General features: G+C 42.0%; 1 protein-coding gene and 1 long non-coding RNA gene across 11 annotated transcripts in view; both read right to left on the reverse strand.

The window, feature by feature from the left end:
• Positions 1–877: 877 nt before the first annotated feature.
• On the reverse strand, positions 878–4,031 carry LOC145959211 (uncharacterized). The gene is made up of 3 exons (XR_014434939.1): positions 3,882–4,031; positions 1,441–1,541; positions 878–1,161 (listed from the first exon to the last, which is right to left on the reverse strand). It is a non-coding gene; the product is annotated as an uncharacterized LOC145959211 (long non-coding RNA).
• An 8,658-nt stretch (positions 4,032–12,689) lies between these two features.
• The window catches only part of LOC145964376 (unconventional myosin-IXb), a 39,364-nt gene continuing 25,589 nt past the window's right edge, over positions 12,690–26,464 (reverse strand). For 6 of the 10 annotated variants that reach the window (XM_083087086.1, XM_083087062.1, XM_083087055.1 and 3 more), the window contains 2 exons: positions 13,788–14,019; positions 12,690–12,746 (listed from right to left, as the gene is read on the reverse strand). In XM_083087086.1, coding sequence (XP_082943212.1) covers positions 13,825–14,019 — 195 coding nt within the window. In that variant the 3' untranslated portion in view covers positions 12,690–12,746; positions 13,788–13,824. Of the gene's footprint in view, positions 12,747–13,787; positions 14,020–19,346; positions 20,308–24,576; positions 25,999–26,464 lie in introns of those variants that run through there. The other 4 variants (XM_083087106.1, XM_083087147.1, XM_083087128.1 and 1 more) reach the window with 4 other exon arrangements.

Consider the following 26,464-nt stretch of genomic DNA (forward strand, 5'->3'; position numbering starts at 1 on the left):
CGCGCTTTTATTCGTGTTCTCCTTGACAACACAATGAACTGTTCTATATCAGCGTCCTCGCTCCTCGAGACATTTAGACAATAATGTCGTATCCTTGGTCTTGTTCCACTTTGATTTAACGAGCGAGTTTTGATAATATCAAAAAGAAACATCTCCATTTCGCTTGATACTGATATTTCCTGTGTGTTTACATCGATGTCATTTATAATTATATGTTATTACATATTTAAATTGTACATATACCCTATTTTATTATTGATGCGATGTTGATTCGATGTTTTCACGTAATTTCATTCGCATTATGTTTGATGGTTGTTTTCTGTCGCTAATAAATATTACAAATAGATAAATGTATTATAAGTTTGTCGAGACAGATTTTAATTCGGCGTCCGTCAGGTTTCGCATAATTTACGATGGAAAGATTTCGTTCGATGTTATCTGGACGAATATCGTTCCAAGCTTTCACATCCGTTTGCCAAAATTAACCGCCGTCGTCTTTGAAAGTAAGTTTTCGTATCGCGTCGAATTCATGTAACATTGACGTAATTTGTAGTACAAGATAAAGAGAAAGAGAGAACGTACGACATTTGGTAAATTATACAACTTTCCTAGATATATATGATCCACTGATCCGCGTCATTCCTACAAGACTTTCTTATCTCCTCGCTTACACCTTCCTTTACTCGCGCACCTTTGGAAAACTAATGCTACTCGCTTTGTCATTTCGCATAAATAAGTATTATATATTAATCCAAGATAATAAGAGGAAAAGATTATTTTATTAAATAATATTTTATTAAATAAGAGGAAAAGATTATTTTATCAAATAACAGTTAAATTATTTATATATCAATGTAGATAAATAAATATTCTTTTATCATCACACACACACACACATTAGAATTCTGAAACAATCCGTTCAATTGGATAAATGATGGCCGTGTACCAACTTTTTCGACAAGGTCGAAAACACCGCCGAGGGATTACTCGTTTCTCGATCGGAGCAGACGAAAGTCGATCGGCCTGTTTGTTCACTGGCCCTTCACCTCATTTTCAGATACAATCCGAAGGATCGTCCTACGCTTTTCATGGTGCATTGACCTGGCTGAGACGATGTTAACCTTATCGTCGGCGTCTCCCATCGTGGGTTATATCGATAACCTGCAGAAAGATAAACTTCGCATGTGACTGATAAACTGTCGAAAATCGGCAAAAAGCATAGAATTCTCTGGCGAGCCGATTAGTCATTTTTTTATCCATGTCCCGTTCCATTTTTCTCTTTCTCTCTCGTTTTCGCGGATGTCTCTCTTTTGTCTCGCGACGCGCTGAAACTTTCAGATGCGCTAAATTGCTGTCTCTCCTGCGGGAGAACTCGCGGCTGGAATTACGGGCAGTGCGAGATACATGGCCCAAAAGGGCCATTAATAAAATGTCATTTACCCTTAAACGATTTCCCGGCTTTTCCGACTGCGCCCTCGGCAATTCCGTTATTAAGGATAGGCGATGTATGGGATTCCAATTCTCGGTACTTTGAAAGTTAGCTAGAAGAAAATATCCTCGTTGTTGCATCCGCCCTAGCTACTTGTCCGCGCTATCGTTTGCATGCAAAACTGGCGACGGTTTTTAAGTATGTGTGTGTCTGGAATGTGTGTGTGTGTGTGTATGTGTGTGTGTGTGCGAAGGGGATTTCGGCTGGCTCAGGTACAAGAGGAGAAAAAAGTTTTGTAAAATATAAGCGTCACACGCAGCTGCAGGTGCATCGGACTGCATACAATGTCGCCTCCTACCCGCTCTCCTCCCTTGCTGCGAATATCTTCGCAACATGTTTACCGGAATTCTTCCCACGATTCCACGGCCGTTACAGGCAAAGTTTCTCTACCGGTTATATAATCCATGACAAGAAATGCATGGCTCCTATAGATTGATAATATTTTCGATAACAATAGCGGAAATGTGTTTCTCGTCGATGTTTCTCTCGTCTATTTCTCGACGAGCGTCGCCGAAAGAAAAACATTGACAAGCACTTTGTCGCGACGGGTAAAAATACGATGCATTCGAACGCGAGAGATTTTCTAATTTGCGAGAGAGGAATCGTTACGAGCGTTTCGCGAAATATAACGTCGTCGACGAGGTAACCGCGCCGTTAAGCATTTAAAACGCATTCGCCCTACATAAGGTAAACGAGCGCGCTGACTTTAATAATCAGTCGGGGCGTTTTGTAAATAAATATTTCCGCGCATCCTTTCCCTCGTTATCGCCACCTCGCGTACGTAGAATTTTTCCGTCGACGGGGCGACGTTTTATCCGGGTCGGATAATTGAGGGCGTTACGAAGCGTACGTGATTCCGGGATAATTGGATAACGCGCGGCGGGACGCGAAACTTTTGATGCACTTTGCGCGCCTCCGTCATGGCCTGCGTCCCTGCCGACCGTTTTGCGTTATCCTTCTTCTCCTCTCCCTCCGTTTCTTCCTCGCCTATCCATTTCCGCGGAAAGTTAATTTGTAGAAAGCTCGTGAAACACGTAGAATAAATACATTCTTCCGTTTTAACAGCGCGGCGGCTCGTGCAGGCATGCCATATCGGTGTCGTTTGTCATGCACGAAGCACGAGCAACGACGTTATCGCGTTCGCGATTAATACCCCTGACAAATCGAGGCGCAAAAAGGGAAAGAAACGACGGAAGCGCAGCGCGGGTTCAAGAGAAAGATAGAAGTGTACGAGTGTGTGTAAGAGAGAGAGGGAGAAAATAAAAGAGAGAGAGAGAGATGATGTGTCCTGGTCTCGTTTCGCGAGAAATTATCGACGCGCGACCCACGCGCTTTGAAATTACGGCGCGTTTATAGGACAGTCGCGCGCGACGTGCTCTTCTTCCACAATTTTATCCAAGTTTTGCGCGAGTAAAATTGTATGTAGGGTAAAATGCACGGTAAAATCGAGCGAGCGTCTATTTTCGCGCGGAGATGCGGACGAAATCCGATAAAAACGCGGATGAAACTGGCTGATGCCTCGATGAAAGTCTCGAGCAAGATGCCACGCGTTTGTTACGTCCTATCTCTCTCTTTTGCGAGTACGTTGTCGGTACCGGTTTCAAAGATATACATCGAGCACGCTCCATTTGATTCGCGTCCCTACCCGGTTTGTACCCTACTTTCTTCCATTACGTCTCCTCGAGCACATCGCATCGTCCTTTTTCCGTAATTTCGCCGAAACGCGCGCGCGTCCCCGAGTAAATTGTGTCGTTGTGACGGAAACCGGGTCACTGTTACGCGGACGTTTATTCACGGGGAAACAAGTGGCAGGAAGGAACCGCCGCGAGCGCGATAAGACGCGATACCGAGACGTGGAAGTCGAGACTGTGGCACGCATAAAGGTTGTGAGGGAGGGAGAGTCAAAGCACGCCCCCGGAATCTTTTGGTAGCGCCACTCTAATTGGGGCAGGTGTTAATTAAAGTGCGCTCGCGCTCGCGCTTAGGTGAAGACGACGACGACGACGTCGATGTCGACGTCGACGACGGCGATGACGTCGTCGTCGCGACACGGCGACCCGACGACGGACTTTGTTCGCGAAAATAATGATCTTTCCATTATCCGGCGCTGCGCTGTCCGTTCTTTCTCAACCCATTGTCCTCCTCATCGTCCACGTTATCGTCTTTATTGTCCTGCTCGACGCTTCGTATGCCCCTTCCTTTTTTCCATCGCGGCCGTATTCCGTAGAATAAACGGAAAGGCGCTCGATGAAAAATGCTCCGAAGATTACGAATAAAGGAGCTCGAGATTATTTTCGGCTGCACATCGCGCTATTTTTTGCCGTCATTAATTCATATCGCTCTCTTCCTCCCTCTCTCCCTGACGTTCGAGTTTGTCGTGCGCTGTAATTACCGTATGATTGGCGTGACCATTTATATCCACCATTTCCGCAATTGGTTAAGCGTCTGATACTGCCGACAAGAGTGTCATCGGCAAAATTAAGCGACTAATCGACGTAAGGCGCGCAGTAGCACCGAGTGAAATGTCAAGTAATCCAACCAATTATACGATTCTTCAAAGTCGCGCCGTTTGTATATTTGTGTTGTGCTGTCATTGGCATGGCAACGCGCGGTGACAAGCTCGTGCTCATCAAAACGGCAATAATATACTTCCAAAGCAACGCTTGACAGTGCGAGATACGGGCGCGGACCCCTGTAATGTAATTCCCGTAATGAGATACGAAATGGTTAGGCTTGACATCGTATGACATACCGGGCGTGAGCTGTCGGGGCTCGTATTCAAACTTTACGGGCTCATTTATTGTCGAGTCGTACTACGGGTCGAGTCGTCGCACGGGTTCAATATTTTACGATGAAATAGAAAGGAGCAAAACTTAGCTCGATATACGCCATTTCTCTCAGAATGCAACGTGCAAACGCGCGCTCGTATTTCGCTGAAAATTATGTATGTTAAAACTCGCGATTCATCAAAATCAATCATGCTGCTCTTAAAATTGAATAAGAGATTATAAAATATATAGTGTAAAGAACACTCCCGATAAAAAGAGAAGGAAAGAGAGAGAGGAAAGTCTACGATTGCGTTTATTTGCGAGACTTTTTCACGATGACGTCTTATTATGCCAAGGGAAGAAAATATCGTTTCGCCCGCAGAGTCCCATCGGAGCTGTCCCGTTTGTCGCCGGCGCCGATCCGTCATCGGATAATACGATTCGATTAGAAATATCGCACTAATGAGACTCAAACCGCGTCCGAGAGATGATTAATGAAACTCGCCGTCCCGATGGATCGAACTCTTCGACGAGTGCCATGTAAAAAGAGCCTCGTATCACTGCACCTGTCAAACAATGATGTAACGAGACGAAATTCAGTTTAGCACTTTTGTGGCTATTAAACGATTCGAAAACAGCAGGGCTGTTGATTAGAGAAATGCATTTTCCCATCCGTAATGTCGGTCGATAGGAAAACTTGCGACTCGCGGCAACCTTCCCTGGGAAATTATGTGAGAATTTTAGAATTATACGTGAAGTTTGCCCGTTGCCCGGATAAAAAGGGGCCCGAATAAAAAAAGGAGGCTCGGCTCGACTTTCCGGATGCGCTTGTTGTTCTACCAGCCGGCACACGGTGACTCGATGCGAAGCTTAATTATCAAGCCTCACGCGAACTTCTCATTATCGTGTTTTCGAGCGTGTCGACGGGCGGGCGATTCGAAGACAAGGATACGGCGCGGGGGTACATCGAGACTCATTAGTCTCAGTAAGGTTGAGTCTTACGGAAAATTAAGTGGACACCAGGCGCTGGATTAACCGATCGTCGACTCCTCGCGAGGCCGGGAACGCTAATCGACGAAATCTAATAAGCTCGTTGCTTGTAAAATCGCAATCACCTCGAAGATTCCTTAATCTTATTTAAAAGTTACGAGAGCTTAAGCCACCGAGTTTACATTTCGCAGCTACTTTTACGCAATTTGCATAAACTGTAGGTTTACGATAGATAAGTTTCAATGTCATCCATAAAGTCATGCCCTTCGTCCTTTTGACACGCGCGTATGCAGAGTACCATCGAGTTTTTAACCCGGATTCCCGCAAAAACTGGTTCTATTCTTCTTTATAACCCAGTCGACCGTGCTGCAAGTCATTGTGAGTTCCGCTCAGATAAACCTCGGATCGATGAGATCATTAACGACATCGGCATTGATGACTGTTGTCCGGGGTCGGTTGTTTAACGCGTCATTTGGATTAAAGTCACTCTTGTTATCGCGTTTCCGCTACGATTGGTGACGCGATACATCTGCAAGATTATGTTCTCAAAGGATATCCGAACAGCTGTTCAATTGCTATAGTCATTAGGCTGTAGTCAGAAGTCATGTTGATTAAATGTTGCCGACTATAAAACAAGAAATTGCGATCTTTCCAGAATATAATTTTGCTGGTGTATAAAACAAGAAATTGCAATCTTTATGGAATCTAATTTTGCTCATGTTTTTCAGTGGTCTAGTATCTATTTTTATTTTTTTATTAAAATTTTCGATATAATACGTTTTAAGAAAGAGAGCAAAAATATCTTTTCTCCTTTCCCGCAAATTTAATTTCTTTTTTTTCAATGAGAAAACGATTATCGATAAAACTAATAAAATATTAATTGACCTATATATGCAGAATCGCATTAGAACAACCTGGGGAAAAAAAGTTTATATCTAATTATATATAATTGTGTAGATCTAATTATATATAAAGAGATCTATTTATTACTATTATTTGCATTAATTATATCAAAATATTTATAACTCCATATCGAATTATGTAAAAATATCGAATATAATCGGAAAAGAAAATCTAATATAATTTTACATAATTCGAGATGAAGGAATATCTTGATGTAATAACATATAAATGATAATATAAATACATCTTATTATAATTAATTAATTATATACAATTATACACAAACATTTTTCTGGAGAAGGTTTAATAGTTGCACAGAAAAGCGTAGATTTGTAAAATTGAACGATATCTGTTTGCCTTTTGTTAATGATTATTGGAAATTGGAGCAATGATGAATACGAACGATGCACAATGCGACAAGATTGCACGGATATGGGCTGTCAATACGTCGCGCATTCGGGATAAGATTAGCGTGCTTCGTTGCGTCTGCACAACCGCGCTAACCATATGGCATCATAAAGCCGGATGTATAATTGGCATGCAGTCCGCGGAATTCCGCATCGTTACGCCGTATTAATCCTATTGCGAACAATCCTCGGGTATGATCCTCTTCGGAGTAATCTCCCGCGCAATCGTATTCCAAGTGTGCGTCCGTGATGCACTTAGACGAGACCATCGATTACAAGTCCACTCTCGTGGAACCGGAGCGTTTCTCTTTCGGCGATATACGTCTGATTAAGTATTTGCTCACACGCCGCGTACGTGCCACATGATGCAGCGCTTTCCCTGTATCCTTTAAATTTCGCTGGAAATTCTTCCAGGAACTCCGAGGCGAGAAATAAAATCGAGGGAGGATTTGGACCGACGGATTATGATAATAAATTCCATTTTGGCGGCGATATCGATAGTCGATCTCTCGCGTCCTGTCGGATGTATTACCCGATGCTTCGTTTGAACGGAATCGCGACGTATCCCAAAGTCATTTCACCAGGACCGATTTCCACGTCCGCGCGCGGGTACACACATCTGTTTATACGCAAGTGCAAACACCTTCGTGCTCACACAACACGGTGTGTGCATAAGCTCTGCATTTCCACGTGCGCACAGTGCTTTATACGTGCCAGTGCAAATCAGGCCGCGTTTAGGCAGGATCAAAATTGAAGCGCCGGAGGAGACGTCGGTTATACGACGTGATTAGGATTAACGGTGCACTTTGCGCATCTTTCAAAGTGATTCGTGCCGAGTTTGAAAGTCACTGCAGAGGGATCTTTGTATTTTCTTCTCTTTTTCTGGAGCGAGAACAAAGAGGCACGCCGCTATTCCCCGAATTAACGATGTACTTGGTGGGAACAGGAATATCTGTTAAGTTTACGGCATACGCGCGTCTATTTCAGTATTTTTAACGTACGTTTAAATCGCGGTGCAGGCGATTGCTACGTTAGCGCTTTAGCAGATAAGATACACATAGGATTAAGCGATTTCCACGGTAAGCCCGCCATTTTGCAAGCAGATGTTCCGTTCGCACGGCCCAATCATTAATCGCCCTCCCACTAATAGCGGGAAGCACTTCAAACCTACTTTCCACCCCTGGCCATTAAAATGAGCCGAAAAAGTCTCGATCTCCGACGTATAAGGCTCACGTGAGAAGTCCGACAAACAGGAAGAGCATCCTGCGACTTACTTATTCTTATGTAGTTTGCTCTTTTCAAGTTGTCTGCATTTTAAAAATACAAATATCTAAAAGATACTCTTAGAAATGTGTTTACATTTATAATTTCAAATAAATAATTTAAGTTCTTTTTACAGAAAAGAGTTTGAGAAATTTCAAGTCTTATTTACAAATTTATTAAAATATTTATATATAAAATATCCTCCCATACTCTTTCTCTTTTTGTTCGCTTAATATTCACAATCATAATAATGTGAGATGCATCAACCATGATTACTGAAATGATGATAATATTGTGGAATGCTAGTTGCAAATTTTAGCACATAGTACGTGTACACCGAAGACTGTTTTAGTCGGATTACGTCACCTTATTACACAAAGTTTACTTATACCAAATATGCATTAATAGGCACTAACTAAAATAGCACCAAGATAAACGCGGCAGTGTGCGGGAAGCACTTAAGGAGGAATAATTCAAAGCAGATACACATAGCATTTCTGTGCAATTCGCATCTGTGTTTCTCGGCGCACATATACGATGCAACATAATTTCGCTCACAGTTACATAAAATTCGCAGACAATTTCGTGTATTTTTGACTCTCGGAGAGATAAGAGATGAAATTATTTCAAACGATTTAATGTATAACGTTCCGAGACGCTCGCGTAAATAAATAAATGGGGACATGATTGGAAGGCAACGTGGTCTCGCGAATTCTACGCTTGATTCTACGGGGGCTTTACAGATGCAGCGCGTCGCACCTATGAGACCGAATGGATTTCACACGGCAATTTTTCTATTTCCGACTTTTTCGTCGTGAAGGAGCAACCAAGCGATCGGATTTACAAGAGTCCGATATCGATCGTGCGGGATGTTCCAGCACTTCGATAAACCATTTTTCTCTCGACGGTCTCGCTACCGAGGCGGAATAAAGTTACCATCCCTCCCTCTCTTCGCCCACCCCCGCCCTTCCCTTCCTCGCGGTATACGAGTATAACATTTTTGTTTCGTACTAACGAAAGTACTCATTTTTATTTTACTGCTTTTAGCGTCGAGCAGCCGCTGCCAAATGACGCTTCTCTTTTCGGGTTCTGAGCCGCGACAGAGAAAAAAAAAAGATGATTAAAACCGGCATTTCCAAAAGGTAGGCCATAACTGCTGAATCGTCCCTTACCGTTCCGCGAATAGCCACGTGATCGAATTTAGTCGAGATTGGACCGGAACGGGACGGTCGTGCCGGGACTTCCGGTAATCCACTTTCCCTTAAACCGCGGACTTTCCCTCCCCTTCCCTCCTTCTTCTCTCCTCTCCTTAAAGCAGGATAAATGGTTAACGTGGAGAAACCAGAACCTGAAGTAAATTCTCGAGTGTGCGCCCCGCGGATTAACTTTCTACTAACTACTTGCATTACGGGAAACAGCCCCGGCGAAATTGGAATATATTTCGCTCCGTGACATCGTTTAGCATGCTCAAAACTGTCATCGGGAAATAGATACTGAACAGAATGGTTCGGTCCCAGGAATAATAATAATCCCGCGACGAGAGAGAATTGCAACTTTGTCGACCCACGCATCAGCGAATGGTTCGACAGATTATAATTTCCTCTCGAGGATATCACGTTAATTAATTAAATCGCGTTAATTAATTAAATCCTCTATTTTTGAAGGTTTGTTATTGTCACTGAACCCGCAAAATTACATAGAAATAACCAAATAACTTTGCTTCGAGTTAAACGTGTTATTTACGTCCAAAACGTATAAAAAGAGCACAGCTTTATCGGATTAAAGGTGATTTGATTAGCTTTCTATACTATAATTTTATATAAGCATTTGTAGTATCACTAAAATACATATTTCATGGCGATCGATGTGGAAGGTATCTGGAGAAATGAATCGTGACAGTAGCGTCTTGTATGCAAAATGCAACATGCGCACGAATTTCGCCGACGCGACACGTCGTTTCCGCCTCGAAAATAATTCAAGTAGAGAGAGAGAGAGAGAGAGAGAGAGAGAGAGAGAGGGGCAGACAGACTGGAATTTCGCGCTGGTCTCGATAGCGCGTGTGCGCGCGTTTAAAAGCTCCGGAAAGAGTGCCCGTGATTGCTGACTTTAGGATTCCGAGCAGAAGCGTTTTATGAGATACGCAATGGTTATTTTTACGGTCTTTTTATTTTTCATGCGAAGGTCGAGAGCCGGGTCGACGTCTTTGACTGATTGATAATATTATGGCGTGCTACGAATGACGGAAAAGGAGATATCGACAGCCTCAATTCAACAGACTTTTCATCCGTCTATAAAGCTGTAATTATAAATATTACGACGAAAAGATTTATAAATTAATTGAATATTTCTTAAAGCGTAAATATTTCTTAAACTTTTAAAATTTTTTCCCAAGACAGAATTAAACGTATTAGAACATTATAAACTCTAATCTCTCTCTCTCTTTCTTTATTCGTGAATTATAAATTCCTCTCTCTTTCTCTCTCTCTCTCTCTCTACGGGGAAGAAATAAATTTGATTTACAACTTATTTAGTGTTTCTGAATAAAGAATTGAAGTTCCTTCGGGTAAGTTCTTAAGGTAAATTATAACATCCATTTCTTTTTAGCTCGCTAGCGACACAGTCTGCCTGGAAATAAAAATCCATTTGGTCTACCGAGATCTCGCGAGTATTCGCAAGTGTATTCACATGTCGGTGAGAAAGCGTATCCTAGGATAGAGCAGATAGGTAGATGAGGTAACATTTAAAGCAGCGTTCACTTAACCGCGCCGCTTTCATTAAGCAGTCTGTGATGAGCCTGAGGGATTGAAGAGAGAGAGAGAGACGGAGAAGAGAGAAAGACAGAGAGAGAGGGGGAGGGAAAGAGACTCGGTAGATCTCGCCGCTAAGGTACACAAAGTACGTAACGCACTTTCTGTGTACATATGCGGTTGCGGTGTCGTTCTCGCGTTAACAATACGTACGTACTTCGCTCCGTATGCAGCCGGGAATTAGATCGTTCCACCGAGGATCGGCTACACTGCATCCTCGCGCATCCGCGTTGCGAATGAGGATATTAAATCCGACTGTGCGTCAAGAGAGCGTTATACATGATAATTAATACAATGATAATTAATACTAATCAATATCGTAATTATATTTTGGATGATCGATTGTTCGTACAAAAAAGTAAACTATCAAGAGCGATTCTGAATAAAATTAAGCGGAATTTTTCAAATTACCTATCAAAGAGAATTAAAAATAGGACATTAAGGTACGATCGCGATTAAAGCAGTAACTTGTGTCTACGAGTTTAAGATTGCGGCAAGTGCTAAATAATGACGATTTTTAGATCGCATGCCGGCAACATCGAACCTAAGGTCTTCACGAGGGAATCGGGGAAAAAGAAACGAAGATAAACCACCAACGCCGGATACGTATCAGACCAAGTGCATCGCGGCGAGAAAGCGGAAGAAAATAGAAACGGCGTTATCGCGCCGCGCGGTGTTTTAGTAGCCGAGATGTTTCTAGGGGCGCGATTTCCAACGGATCGATAGAACGACCGCGCTTTATCGCAAGTTTGCCCCACTGGTGATGACGCTACGTTGCTAATGACATTCCTCTCGTTAAGACTCGACGATGACATCTTTTCATCGGCGATGCAAATGCAAACGGACGTGTAAAAAAATAGCTCCTTGTTCCGTCCGCGGGAACAATTATCGGTCGAATCGATGCGGGAGTGCGAGATTTTATTGCGTTGTCACGATAGTACGACCGTGAAAAAGTTTCGTCCCTCTTTGCGAAGACTGTCCTTTTATCCGTAAAAGATTCCCTTCGAACGATTCTCGTCTATTTCATTTCGAATTCCTTTTAGAAACGAAGGATTCGAAGTATGACTTCTCTTGCGAGATGGCTGGATAGCGAATTAAATAAAGGATTGACGAAGCAATTGATCGCGCATGTATGAACTCGAATCTCTCAATCTCCCTTTCTATTAATCTCTGATGATGCATTGGATTAAGAGTTGATAGGGTTTTCGAATTCGAATGTGAAAACATCCTGTTTACTTGACGCGTATAACGCATAAAAATGTTATAGCCGTGAGGTTTTTTTCGCGAAAATCCAGATAAATAGAACTTTGTCGGTGTAAACTCTCGAGGCTGCAAGTTCCGCGCGTTCCACGTTAACTTCACGGCGCCGTACTCGGGATACAAAAATTCAAGTTATGCAATATACTATACGGGCGCGCGGCTTAAAGAACTTTTTGCAAGATCCCATACAGAAAGTCCACGTTCGATGAGTTACGGTCCATTTAGCAAAACTGTTTACGCTAACTTCTCCGAAACTAGGAACATAAGCGGAATTCTACAGGGCAAAGAAGTCTCTTTCTCTCCCTCTCACTCTCTCTGTTCTCGGCACCGCTGTAATTTTTTGCCCCCTCTTAAGTATCCCGTAATGATCAGAAGTAAAATCGCAAAGTTGGACGAATGGAAAACATTTATTCTCAGTTTCAGGGGAAAAATATTTAATCACGAGCGTATATATGTGTATGGGCGTGTGGTTTTACGTTCGAGCGAAAAATATCTATCCCGATCATCAAAGTTGCTCGAAATAAATGCCACGGATATAGGGAATGAAAAGATCGTAAATTTCGCGAGTGTCGCACGCGAAGCTTAAGCTCTCTTCGAGGCGGCCGTGCGAGTCGTAGTGGTTGAGAATTCGAATCCATCGATCAGAGGTACTCTTCGCGGGGGTTACCTGGATCAAGGTGAAGCGTCCTCGAGATGGAAAAAGTGGCAGACCCTTCTCTACTGGGAATTTTCGATGGGGTGAGAAGTGGAATGTAAAACTTCGAGGGGCGAAGAAAGAGCGAGACGATCGGTGACTTCAACCAAGTGGCGCGTCTATCCTTTCCTCGACAATATTCTAGTGACGACAAACATTTTCATCCTGTCATAGAAAGAAACAGATTTAAAAAAAAAAGAAGAAATACTGTAACATTGAAATGAAAAATTTGAAATGTATATTTGTGCTTGATGTAAAGAACGCAAGAAGATTCTTTGTAACTATAAATATAATACGTTATATGCGTAGCATGTGGAATATATTATCCGGTTTAATCATATACTGTCGCTATCACCAGTCACGCGAGCCATTATCCGTTGAATATGTATAGATAATATGTAAATATGTAACTCGCGGGGGAAGCATTTCGTCGTCAGAAAGCCGGATTAAGTAAATATTCGTGGGTATCGCCGGGTGAAGTTCAAGACATAAGCATTGTCGATGGATGGCGAGTAGTGACCACGTATATAAACTTGATAAAGTCCATAAACTCGGATAGAAACTGCCAAATGTATTCTCACTGGCATGTCAGTCAGTACTTTCTCTCTCTCTATCTCTTCTACTCTTCATCTTTGCCGGCTTTAATAAAAGACGAAACACACGCGCGTGTGCGCGCGAGAAAAATTCCAAGGGTCATTAGCACGTACTACACATGTACGGAGAAAGAAGCCCTCTCGGAAATTTTTCGCGCGACACGATTTCCGTAACGCGGAAGTCTGCGCGGCTCATTATAATGCCATGTTTTTCACGAAGGATCGGAAAACCACTTCTCCACCTAACGTAGAATTACATTCTTACAAGCAATTTGCATTTTCATCGCGTTCGTCACGATAGAAAAATATTTTCCCAAGTATTATGTGCTGCCCACATGTAATATAAATTATTGCGCATATAAAAATACATACAAGTTCCCTTCCTTGAAATTAAAAAGTTAATTTCTTAACTCGATCAAAAATTCTTCCTTAGCTTTGCTGAATTTTACATAGTTTACTCGTAACTATTCGGATACTGTTCCGCGTAAAATATTTCACGGAGGAAAAGGGCCGCGAAATTTCTTTATGATCTCGATGTGGTTCTTTCAAATTCAGACACGAGGCAAAGGGGAGGATACGAGAATTACGAGGAGAGATCGGAAAGCTTTCTTACAATTGGCAGGCGGACCGATGCTCCGGCGATCTCTCCTTCACGAGTTCTTTGGCCTGGATGGCCGTCTATATCGTCGGATCAATGGGATCGAAATAAGATGGATACAGACTCGGGGACTCGGGCACTCTTCTGCCATTCGTTCTTTTTCTTCCTGTCGATGTGGTAAGGGCACTCTTAGCTTCCTCTCCATACGGGAACAGATGTAGGGCAGACGGTCAGCCAACCAGAATCCCTATTGAATACATAAAACATACCCGAGAGTCGGTACCGAGCGTGAATGTGTAAGCGTCCGCTTCGTTACATATGAATGTACTTGAGTAAATACACAGTACATGAATACGTGCGTTTCATTGTGGTATTTGGGCAGAATGCGAATGTGCTCGCGAAAGAAAAATCAGAATCCTCTCTCATTAATTTTAAAATATATAGTTTTTTAAAAATATATAAAAATAATTTACAAAATTTCATTGATTAAGTAAGCACCTACTATTGAAAGTGTTGAGCAACACTGTTTTCCTTGAATTGTGTAATAATTAGAAATCGTGGCGACTTATCGATCAACGTTCGCAATAATAAATTGGCAAAACATTATGCTGTTGCAAATTACCGTCAGTCCGGTCGTGGAAATTTGGAGAGTGATTTTGCCTCATGAATTTCAATGCGCGGCCGGCAGATTAAGATCGGTCGAAATCGGCAGTCGGGTTCGACCAAATTGCCCGACTTCGAACAATTTGCTTATTTATGTAGTTCAATGGAATTGTAATGATATCTGCAGCGTGTTAAAATTTAGCTGCTAGACACATTTTATTTATTTCTTCAAGCAATTAATCGATTGTGTATAAATAAGAATATACTCTTAAAAATTCACACACATAATTATTTGAGAAGAATCGCTAATCAAACAAAATGAAATGTCCAACTTAAGCAAACGTTCATGCAATTAATCGATTGTATATAAATAGGAATATACTCTCAATAAATTCACACACATAATTATTTGAGAAGAATCGCTAATCAAACAAAATGAAATGTCCAACTTAAGCAAACGTTTGAAAGAATACTCGAAAGCTTATTTATATAGTTCAATGGAATCGTAATGATATCTGCAGCATGTTAAAATTTAGCTGCGAGACACATTTTATTTATTTCTTCAAGCAATTAATCGATTGTGTATAAATAAGAATATACTCTTAAAAATTCACACACATAATTATTTGAGAAGAATCGCTAATCAAACAAAATGAAATGTCCAACTTAAGCAAACGTTCATGCAATTAATCGATTGTATATAAATAGGAATATACTCTCAATAAATTCACACACATAATTATTTGAAAAGAATCGCTAATCAATCAAAATGAAATGTCCAACTTAAGCAAACGTTTGGAAGAATACTTAAAAGGGTCTTCATTTAAATAACGCCGAGCTCTAGATTACGAATGCCGTTAAAATAATGACAAATTGTTCTGTTGGACATTTTTCCACGGAGGCACGTCGCAGACATTAATTACGAAATATTTCCTGGGAAAATCGAAGGCGCATAAGTGTCCGTTGGATGTTGTGTAAGCAGCGATGTGAGCGTACTCGGCTGTATCCCGGAGAGAACTTTCCGTGCGTTGCGCTGTAATAGCTCTATTTATTGCAGTAATAACTGGTACCCACCTACGTACGAGTACCTTCTTGCTAACGTGCAGATACGTATTATGCGGGAGGGGTAAAAGGAGAACAGGCCAATCCTCTTATCTGCAGAAACGCGCCCGAAGATATTCGGCCCCGTTTAATGCACGGTCGAAATACGAGAAAGGCCGATGATGCTCCGTATTTGTACTTCGTAATTACGCGATCGATCGCGAGCCCTTATAAAGCCGAGGCGGCCTCGTTGCCCATACATCAACCGTATGTGTCTAAGTAAGCAATCGAGGATCACGGTTGACCGACACGACGGGGTATCCTGCCTGCACGAAAGGTAACTCGCGCAATCCGAGACAATGTTTGAGAATAATTTGATTGATAGGCGGCACACACGACAGGGGTAGAAAATATATGATACAATACGGACGGAGGTAGGCTTGCGCAGCAACGTCATCGTTTACGAGTAAACGGCTACATAAGAGTCCGCACGTTTCCTCACGCATTTTTCCCGCGTCACGTGGATTCTCCGACCCTGTCAGTTTCATTTTTTTTCCAATTCAGACGTTTAACCGACGCGAAAAATATATCGGGAGACCAGAGTGCGCTCGAACTCTGCGTAATTGAATGCGCGTTGATTGATGGGTGTTTTAAACAAAAGCAAAACGTTATAACTATCACATCGCGAGAGTGCAGACAGGCGAAAAAAAAGAAGCCTTGTTATACACGAACGAACGAACGAACGAACGAACGAACGATCGACTCGTGCTTCCGATTGAAGGAGAGGCGCTCGGTCTGGAATAAAAAGAAAAAAAAACCCGATGTCGACACGAGTACCTTCTTGTATTGCAATGTGTTCTCGAGTTAAGATAGAAGAGGAACGCGGAATTATTTATGACCGCGTAAATAATTGCTGAGTAATAATGCTCTAGTTACGAGTTTAATCTTTCATAGAATATCTCGAAAGAGAGAAAGATAGAGGCGACGCGATATATATTTTTTCATTTTTTATTTATTTTTTAAAAGGAAAGATATGAGAAGCAGATAAAGTTATGCATTATATTTTTAGGTATCAGACAATACACGGAGAAAATTTTATATCAAAGATTACTATAATGTGGTAGTAGCTGTGGACCATCGAGAATTTATAAGCTTAAATGCTATAGTCATTATTTTAAAAACAAGAAAGCAACGTAATTTTTACACTTTCTCATAATAGAAATTATTATGTTTTAAAGCAAAACTTGCTGGATAAAAGTTAGTATTGAAAAGAAAGATAAAAAATATATACAAAGTCAATTTTTACTGTATACTATAGTAAAAATTAACTCTTCCCACCTTAGAATATGGCTTGAGTGTCGGTTTAACAAAAATTACTTTACTTATGTGATAAAAAACAATGTTGCCATAGTAAAAGTTACGTCAAAATCATGTACTAATTGTTAAGAAATCGGAGAGAAGAGGAAAGCGATAGGTGTCGCCTGCAAGAATAAGCCGAAACACGCAGAAGCTTGTTTTATCATACAGTGTACACTTCTGGCTGCAGCTGTCGCATTCAATCGTTAACTCGATAACGTATGCGTTTTGTTGAGCTTTGTTTAACGCTTATTTTATTGTCTTTCTTATTCGTTATAGAAGAATAAAAGAAAGTGTTGTGAATGAAAATGCTGTGAAGATAAACGAAAAAGAAAGCGTAAGTATCTCTTCGATAAGTCGATTTGCAATCTTTATTATTATATTATATATTTATTTATCGTTTTCTATCTATTATTTTTCTGTTAATGTATCTCATCTATTTATAATTAATATCTCTGAGTGCTGTTAAATTAATTAATAAAGTGTATGGGAAAAATAGCTTTACAGCACATATAATAGTTTGATCATATTTAAGAGATCTTAGATATAAGATTCAATTATAAATACTTACAGATACATTTTGTATCTGTTTTTGATAAATTTTTATTAGATTAAATAAAATTGTATATTATTTATTGTGTCCGTTCAATAATGAATGAAATATTATTAATTATAAGTAAAATTAATAAGAAAAGCAAAAAAGAAGAATCCGGAAAAAAGTAATAAAAGAAAGAATAAAAAATACATTTATCGAAGTTGAGATTTAGTATTATAATGTTTTACAATAATACATAATAAAGATTACAATTTAGCACCTACGAATTTTTACTATGGCAAATAATGAAACATGTTATGTAAGTGTTAGTTTAAAATTTTATTATGTTGCACTGTAATTTATTCTATAAAGTCATGATGGTCCACCGATCATACAAAAAATAGTAAAATGTGATATAAAATTGTATTACATATTAATGTAAAATTTTCTCCGTGTAGCCGCTAATTATTATATAGTTGTTGTATAGTTATAAATATTGTATAATTATATTGTATAGTTATAAATATTGTATAATTATTGTATAGTTACCTTATATTTTTAGACCCTTCGACGATAAGCTTTTATCGGCTTATCGCAATATACATCCTGGTCCCTATAATTTTGCCTGAATTATGTTTGAAAAAATTATGTGACTAGTCTGGCCATGAATACACATACACATACACACACAATAAACCTCGCCCGGCTATTTCATTCTTACCTCTTGTATCGACACGACTTCCAGAACTCCTAGAATTCTCTCCTTCCGGGAAACTGCCGATTCTTATCCGAACGAGGGTGGATTATTGCCACCATTTCGTAGCGCACGGGCCATAAGGCTGGCGAGCTATCACGTGATATTTATTAAAGCACTATGACATATTTTACTGCGCCGACCCGATCATCCCTGATTTTTATTGTCAATTTATACCGCCCGCTATATGCAAATAATGTTAGCCCGGCGCCAGTACACGTCGACGTGTTTACATTTAACTTGTGAAAATTCTTGAACCGACAAAGACCGGCAACGTACAAAATTCGCCGGAAGCGTCAGAAATTAATATATCGATTAACCGCGCTCTCTCGCGTTATTTTATAAGCGAAAGCCGGTCCGATGAAAAACTCACGTCAGAAGTATCGTTAAAGACGAAGTACAGCGCCGTTATCCATAAATTGCTGAACATCTTATACGGCGCACGCTCTCCACGAGACTACTAAAGTGGTATTAAAACTTTCTTATTTATGGATTTTCAGCAAATCGCTCTTGCCCACCTACATATTTAAATTAACATTTTACAACTTCGAAAGGTAGTTCCGATCCCTTTGTAAGCTTGAAAAACGTGAGCGGAAATAAAGAGGTACATCAAAATTATTCTCTCTCGCTCCACGAATATCTGTTAAATCCCACGAAAATCGAAGAACGAGTGCTGCTGAAAACTCTTTGCAAACAATATATATGGCAACTACGAATCACGTTATCGGCGTTGTCGTCCGACATCGATCCTTTCGGCAGAAATTGGGCTAACCGGTCAGTCGTGACGCAATCCGACAACCTTGATTACTCCTTGTTCCAGGGCAATTATTCGTACAACGGTTTTGCTCCCCTCATGTCCTTCATCATTTCCGCATCCTTTCTTAGCCTCATCCATATCTCATTTTATTATACATGATGCGATATTATTGTGTGTATGTCACGTGTGTGTGGTCACGTGCCTTCGTTATTTCCTAATGCCGTGATTCATATGTGAATTGTTATAGAGGGACGCGGATGATCTGTATTATTTATTCATTATAATTATTATAAATGAAGTGCACGTGCATGCTTTGTGAATTCGTGTTTACGAAAGTCTCCGTGATAATTTCGAACGACACAAAAAGATAATGATTTTTTTGTATTAAGTCATTTCTACGATATTTCTGCGCACGTGGATGGACATGATTGCGGGTAATTAACGCTTTTTTAATCTATACATCAGGAAGAGTCTTTTCATCTTTAATATTTTATTATTGGAATATATAAAATTTTCACACATGTATGTACACGAATAGATAAATAGACTCGGGAGAAACAACGTAATATTAATCAATTATTTATTCAAATTTACTAACTCTGTAAATATTTATCTCGAAAGGCCAAATTAACCTTTATAGATAAATAGAGTGTAATTTGTGTAACCATGAGAGATAACATTATACGTTTAAATTGAATATCGAAACCGGATGCGCGTGGATGATATCGCTTTGCTTTCACATCCACCGATGTATCCGACGCCGTCAGTTGTATACCGGAAACAATATTTGTATACAACAGAGCTACTTAATTCTTCTCTGACGTCCTCTATCCCGATCATGACGCGTATCGAAATTTTCGTATATTTCAAATTACCCTGCTAATTATCTCGTTACATGCATATAGCTTAATTAAGCGTAGACTCCGACAATGAGACGGCTAGTTAGGCGCTCAAGGATTTAATTGCGTCAGCGCACATCACTCGAGTCAGACATCAGCAGCAGCAACAGCAGCAACTATGACGTAGGTATAGCGTTTCGGTGGATTAGATACATGCATAGCTCTTATCCGAGATAGACGCTCGTTATTTATCAAACATCTTGCTGATCATCAACATGCGAAAGCGACCTACATCGTAAAAAGTCGCAATAATACGATCTCGTGTAAATGAATCTGTTGCAATTTTTTCTTAATAATATGAAAAATAGACTCGAGTCATTTTGAGGCGTAAGATGAAGTGGAAGTTCTCGGTGTACTTTAGATATACCGATGATACCGAACCGCCAGCTCGGCCGTCGTTTACCCCCTTCGGGCTGCTTCTCTGTTCGTAGCTCGTGCGACCACCGGTGCGTCTATTCTCAACGGCGCCCCAGGTCGTAATTAGTTTGTGGCTTTAACCAGATCTGTCATCCCTCGCGTTTCGTCCAGCGGAAAGGAACTATGCAAGCTGACACGTCCGCTGACTAGTTGGCTGCTTGCCTTGCCGGCAGCTAGAACAGTCCAGCACGGGGAAGATTGCGGACGAACTCGGGGATGAAGAGCGTAGTTTGTCGGCTCGCTTTAAACGTCCACGACAGAATCGCTATTGGAAATTAATAAACGAGCCGACGACGCGCGGAGAAGAATGTAACGTTATAAATATCGAGACGAGACGAATAAACGATGCAATGATCTTCCGCGCTTCCGAAATACGGCGGGGCGAATCTTAAAAATCGTAAAAATTCGAGATCGTTCACGCGGGCGGCAAACGTGACGATATAAATGTTTCGCCGAGACAGCGCGATTTTATATCGTCGCGACGTTATATAGCGGAAAGAAACGCCTCTCCTCCTCTTCTCCCGAGAATCCCCTCGTGCGAATTCAAGCATGCAGATATTCGCCGCGTGTTAGGTGAACGTGAAAGATTAAAAACGGGGCAGGCAAGCAGGCGCGGGCGTCAGAAGGCGGCGAAATTCGGCGAGTAAAAGAACGCCGACAAGACGAATAGCCCGCTCCATGGAGCAGGACGTGACGTTTAGAGGCTGCTTTTCGACTGCCTTTCACTGCGTACATAAACTTACAACGGATGTGATAATTTTTTCCCTGGGAAAATAAATCTTACCCGAGCATAAAATTATCTTCTCCCCTTACGCGCGAGAGATAAGCACTATCTGTAACACTTCATTCAACTGTGAAAAAAAGATAAATGATGCGAGATGATATATTAAAGGGATACTCGAGCACTATTTCATCTTCGAGGCGAAGAATATTTCTATATCTTTCGGAGGAGACCGGATATTAAAACTTCGAAACCTATCCTTGGATAGCCTATTGAGTACGATATAACCGAGAATCCCGATATCGCGAGAGGCCTGGCAACCCCCTCGCGGCTCTCGCGAAAAACGTCGGAGAACAAAGGTATCTCCGGATACTGGTGACTCTCCTGGGGAACGTGGGTAAATTGATTCCGAAATACGGCATCCGTTATTTCGCTCACTTTCCTTATCCTCCTCGATCACATCCTGTCGACTCTTCCGCCCCGATTCGCGCACACGAAAAGGACCTGGAACTTGGCGGGTTCGAACTCGCGGGGAGACGAAATTCCGCGCGCAGATCTAACGATTATCTACACCATCTTCCACGTCTAGCTATCTCTACCTATTTCTACACACGAAGACGCCAAAGCAACCATGCGACACAGCCATCTCCGGCGACGATCTAGCGGGTTCTTCTTCTTCTCTCGCCTCCTTTCACCCTGGTGCAAAACAGGATGAAACTTTCTAGTTCTAGAAACGGGAACGACGTGGATAGGAGAGAGTAAGAGGGAGAGGAAGAGAAAAAGAGAGTGTGTGTGTGTGAGAGAGAGAGAAGTCAAAGATGTGGTGAGTAAAGGGTAACGGGAGACGGTGGAGTTTGGCGGTAGGCGAAGGAAAGAGCCCGGGGGTGGAGTCGGCTCCGGCACGGGGTTATATTCATGGCGACAGCGCCAGATGTGCAGTAACGGGGCGCTTGGACGTTGAACGTCTCGCTGCTTCCAGAGGACGATATTTATCGTACTCTCGGACTACGTTACTCGTACCTCGCTACGGCTATATAGCTAACTGCGAGGTACCTGCAAGCACGTACGTTCATCTCGTAGTGCAATCTCACTCACCAGGGGGAGGAAAGAACGGAGGAAGGAGAGGGGACTCTCGCGAAATTCTTCGACGGCGATTATTCGCGCTGATTTCCTCCGAGCAAACGATATTGGAACGATTGTTCTCTCTCTTTCCTTCTCTCTTGCTCTCTGTCCTTCTGTCTATGGTGGCCTCGCGAACGATACGACGACGCCATTGCAGTAGAAGCTTCGGCTCTCTTCGGCAAATGGACTCTATTGTTCCGGGTATTATCGTTATCAGAGAGATCTTTTCACAGAGGGAAAGAGAGAGACACACGGGGGAAAGAGGCGAGTCTCGGTTGGTTTTGAAAAGCTTCCGGGCGGAATAAAGTACTAGCCCCTCTTCCTCACCCCATAAAAAGAATAAAACAAGTTCGCCGAAATAGTTGCGGTTCAAAAACATACTCCACAAAGAGAGAGAGAAAGAGAGAGAAAGGGGGAGAGTTGTATTTGTATGCAGTTTCGGCTTTTGCACGACGGCTTTTTCCACTGAAAATTGTTTCGGGACAGAGTGCAAGAGAGCTTACGAAAAAGAGAATAGTTTTCCGGGATACGTATTTATATTAGCTATTTTAGTTTAAGAAATGGAAATATTTAGCTCCAGCTACAATACACATAATCTATATAGTGCATACGATGCGCAGAGACGTAAGTTTATTGCGCATAATGAGTTTTAGCCGCGAAAGAATAATTGAAAGAGCACATCTCCGTCGGTCACACACACACATCGTGCGTATATTTGTATTGAAACGTATTATTGAATATGCATCCCGGCTCATATAGGTCAATTTGTTATGCATGTCGAGAAATTAACTCGAATAAATTAACGGTACCTATTTATACCGCTGCATCGGCGCCGATGTAATGACATGAAATGAAATAGCTATCACGGATAAGTATTGACACACAATTGAGCAGCCAATTTACCGTAATTATTATACGAGAATCTTTAACAAAGAGACCGATGATACAATTCACTCGTTTGCACAATCGGAGATAATGACACGTCGAAAATACATATATGTATATTTTCAAACGTTAATAAATTGCCATGTCATTTTCCGCCGTTTAGAATGACGAGCATTATACCCGCTCGCTTAATTTTGTGTACGCAAAGACGCGAATAAATCGATAAACATGACAAATTTGGACCGTGCGCGATTATTCGCATATATACATATGGCCGACTCGAAATTTCCGAGTATCTATCGTGCAGATTTGCGCACGCCATGCGAGATTCAATATTAAATTTTCCTGGGAATTTGCTCTCTCGGAAAGGGATGATCCTACGACCAGAGAGAGATCTTTCGTTCCGATCTTCAATGTTAATCCTCGGTATTCGCGGAATAGCGCTAATGGCAGTAATCGTCCTGAATAGCGCCAAGTCGACGACGACGCGAATATTATATTAATATCGATAGCTACCCCCATGAGTGATTGAACATTTAGCGCATTCGAGCTAACGCGAGTATGCATTCCATTTACGTCACACCTCGCCGAAACAATTTGATCGAGGAAGATCGACCCGTTGGAATCCAGAGCGAACTAATTGAACGACCGCCGGGAAAAATCTCGCGCGCAAATTATATTTCCCCGGGGATTTAATTGAGAAATATTTTCTTATACTTGAGAAAAAAAATACAATTAAAATAAGATATCTCTGTTAGAGATTCTAGTATTTTCTTAGCCATTTTAAATTACATGTGCGCACTCGACAGAGACGTCGGCGTCGGCAGATATGCATGTCGCGTGCAGTCGCGCGCGAAACGACGCAATTGGCGTGATCCGCGCGCGATAGCGCAACTCGAGCAAGTTTGCATCGCGAATGAGATTATCATTAAATTGAGTTCCTTAGTCGCGTTCGCATTGCGTTGCGTCGCGTCGGCGTTACAACCATGAAGAATGCGAGCGCACATGCACACGTACACTCTCACGCACACACATACACACATAAATTGCGAGAGGTGGCCCGCAGGTAACACGGAGAACGAGAAGAAAGTTAGCTTCCCGGGACCGACTTGACGGTGCCGTTGGTTGCCTCGCAGTCGCACGACGCAACTGCTGCGAGCTCTCCGTTCTCTCCTGTACACGTTGGGAAAACGTAACGGCGAGCTTGCATTGGCCGGAGTTATATCGGATTTCCCGCACCCCCTCCCGCCTCCACCCCCCCTCGCCCTGGGGCAAAGTTCGCTTCGATGCCCACGTCGTAAACAAGCCGGACAGACCGCACGAACACACGTCGGGCATCTACGAGGGTCGGAAGGCTAACGGAAAGGAAACTGAGGGATGGTGTGCGGACAGGGTGGTGAGAGAGAGAGACGACCGATACAGAAACCGTTTCAACCGGATTCTCTCCTCTCTCGGATTCTCCCTATCGCCTTTTTGTGCCTTCTTCGTGCGGCGGCGATCTTGATTGCGACCCGCGTGCGGTCACGCTGGTTATCCGGTAATTTTCGAGGAGAAATTTTCCGCGAATTTCACCTGCCCTTTCTTACGCGCACAACCACCCGCGAAAGTTACGAAACGTAACGAGACGACACCCCATCGATTGCGGGAAAAAAAGGATTTGATTTTGATAAGTTGATTATTTTCAATTATATTATTTCACAGAATATAATTTAAAGCTAAATGCATAATAAGGTATCTTGACAATTGTTTTGTTGTTCGCTGTAACGTGTATACAGTGTGTCATTCGCATTAATATTCGGACATATTTGAAAAGCCGTAGCTTTGTCTTTTAATTAATTATAATTAATGAATTTATGGAAACGGTATTGCATTTGTGTGCAAAAAAACGCAACGCATCAAGTTACTCCACGTCTCTCGTCGTTGACGGACCTAGGCTTATCATTGGATCGGCCACGATAGAGATGACAAATGCGAATGTGTTTTTGCGGGACAAAGGGGAGAGAAGGGAGCGATCGTGTAAAGTAGAACAGCGGAAGTGGGAAAATATTGCGAAAGTGTCGGCCGCGATGAGAGAGGGGAATTATCGGATGGACGTAAACGGGACCAAGAGAGGAGAGAGAAAGGGAGATCGCGCCGCGGGCGCGCGGTCAACGATCATTATTTAATTCGTTCCGCCGTATCGGAGGGAGATGGAACTATTAATTAACATTATTTATGACGTTAATTCCGCGGCGAGATATCGTTTCCGCGAGATACCACCGTAATGGTATTATTGCATCGCGAGACCAAGTGCGCGTTTTCGTTTTAACGTAGCAAAAATGATACAAGAACGAGGGAGAGGAGAAAGAGGGAAAATCGACGATCGAGAGAAGTAGCGTACTCTTTCTAATTCTCTTTAAGCTTCTCTTTCGATAGCTTTGAAATCTTGTTTTTGAATCTTGCATTTGTTATTTTATCGTCGTCTGTCTCGACAAAAAGGATTCCCGACCGATGGAAAGAGCTTTTCACGTAGTATGTACCTAGTCACTCATCGCGTTTGTTATTTAATAACCGCGTTTGCTCCCGTTTGGCCGAGCCCTCGTCGAATGACCGAGCACAATGGCAGTATGGACGTTTTTAAGAGCGCGGCCAGGGAGTTCCACCCTGCCCTCCCTCTCTCGCACAGCGTACTCAGCAAAGTTTTAATAATTTCCCGCATACGCATCCACTCTTACGTTATGACAGAGTTCGCGGACGAGTTCCTCTCCGCTATTTTTTCCTCCTTTTTTTTTTTTTTAAGCGGCGTAACTTCGTACGCGCGCGTGTGCCGCAAGATAACGTGTTTTTGTTTACGAACTTCCGCCAGTAACTTTGCGTTTTCGTTCCGCTACGGGAAACGCGCGGATGGTTAAATATTATTTCGCAGTTGTAGATATCGAACTTCGACGAAATGTTTCTCTTCGTTAGATCGCTTCATCGGATCTTGAGTGGCTCGTTCTCACGGTGCATCTCGTGGCGATGGATGATGGGATATGGATGTTATAGTTTATTACACGATTATCTATACGTGACGTGCGTTTTTCTCTCTATCGCTTCATAGATCTAGACTACAACATCGCGATCAATTGTAGCACGTTTCGGAGGCAATCTTCTTTTTCTAAAATAAATGATGGGAACAATGAGTTAAAACACATATGTATTTTTTTCCTTTCGGATGGGTGACTTTCAAGATTTCGGACGCGAAAAATATCCGCGTCTTCTTTGAAAATGTACGAAATTACGAACTATATTTTAGATCGACGTTCGCGATTGCATTGAACTTGAATCGAGATTACATTTTTCGTCATTGTCGTGACGGGAATCTCTATTGTTCCGAGAGAGCGTCTTATTATGTTACGCTACGCCGCCGTCTTCGATCCGCGAGAAAGTTTTAACGAGAATGGCAGTATATTTTCCGAAGTGCCGGCCATAAACCGAAGAAGAACGCTGTAGCCAGGTGGGAGAAATTGCAGTACCAGCAATTTGCGAATATTATGCGAACAAGGGTCCCCGAAGACGACGTTTGGCAACGACAGAGGGAATAAGACATTCGCTTTCGAATCTCCGCGTTGAATCGATATTTA

The sequence above is a fragment of the Camponotus vicinus genome, unplaced genomic scaffold (genome assembly GCF_025532165.1).
Source record: "Camponotus vicinus isolate PSW18456_S1 unplaced genomic scaffold, iyCamVici1.0 SCAF_1, whole genome shotgun sequence".
Taxonomy (NCBI): domain Eukaryota; kingdom Metazoa; phylum Arthropoda; class Insecta; order Hymenoptera; family Formicidae; genus Camponotus; species Camponotus vicinus.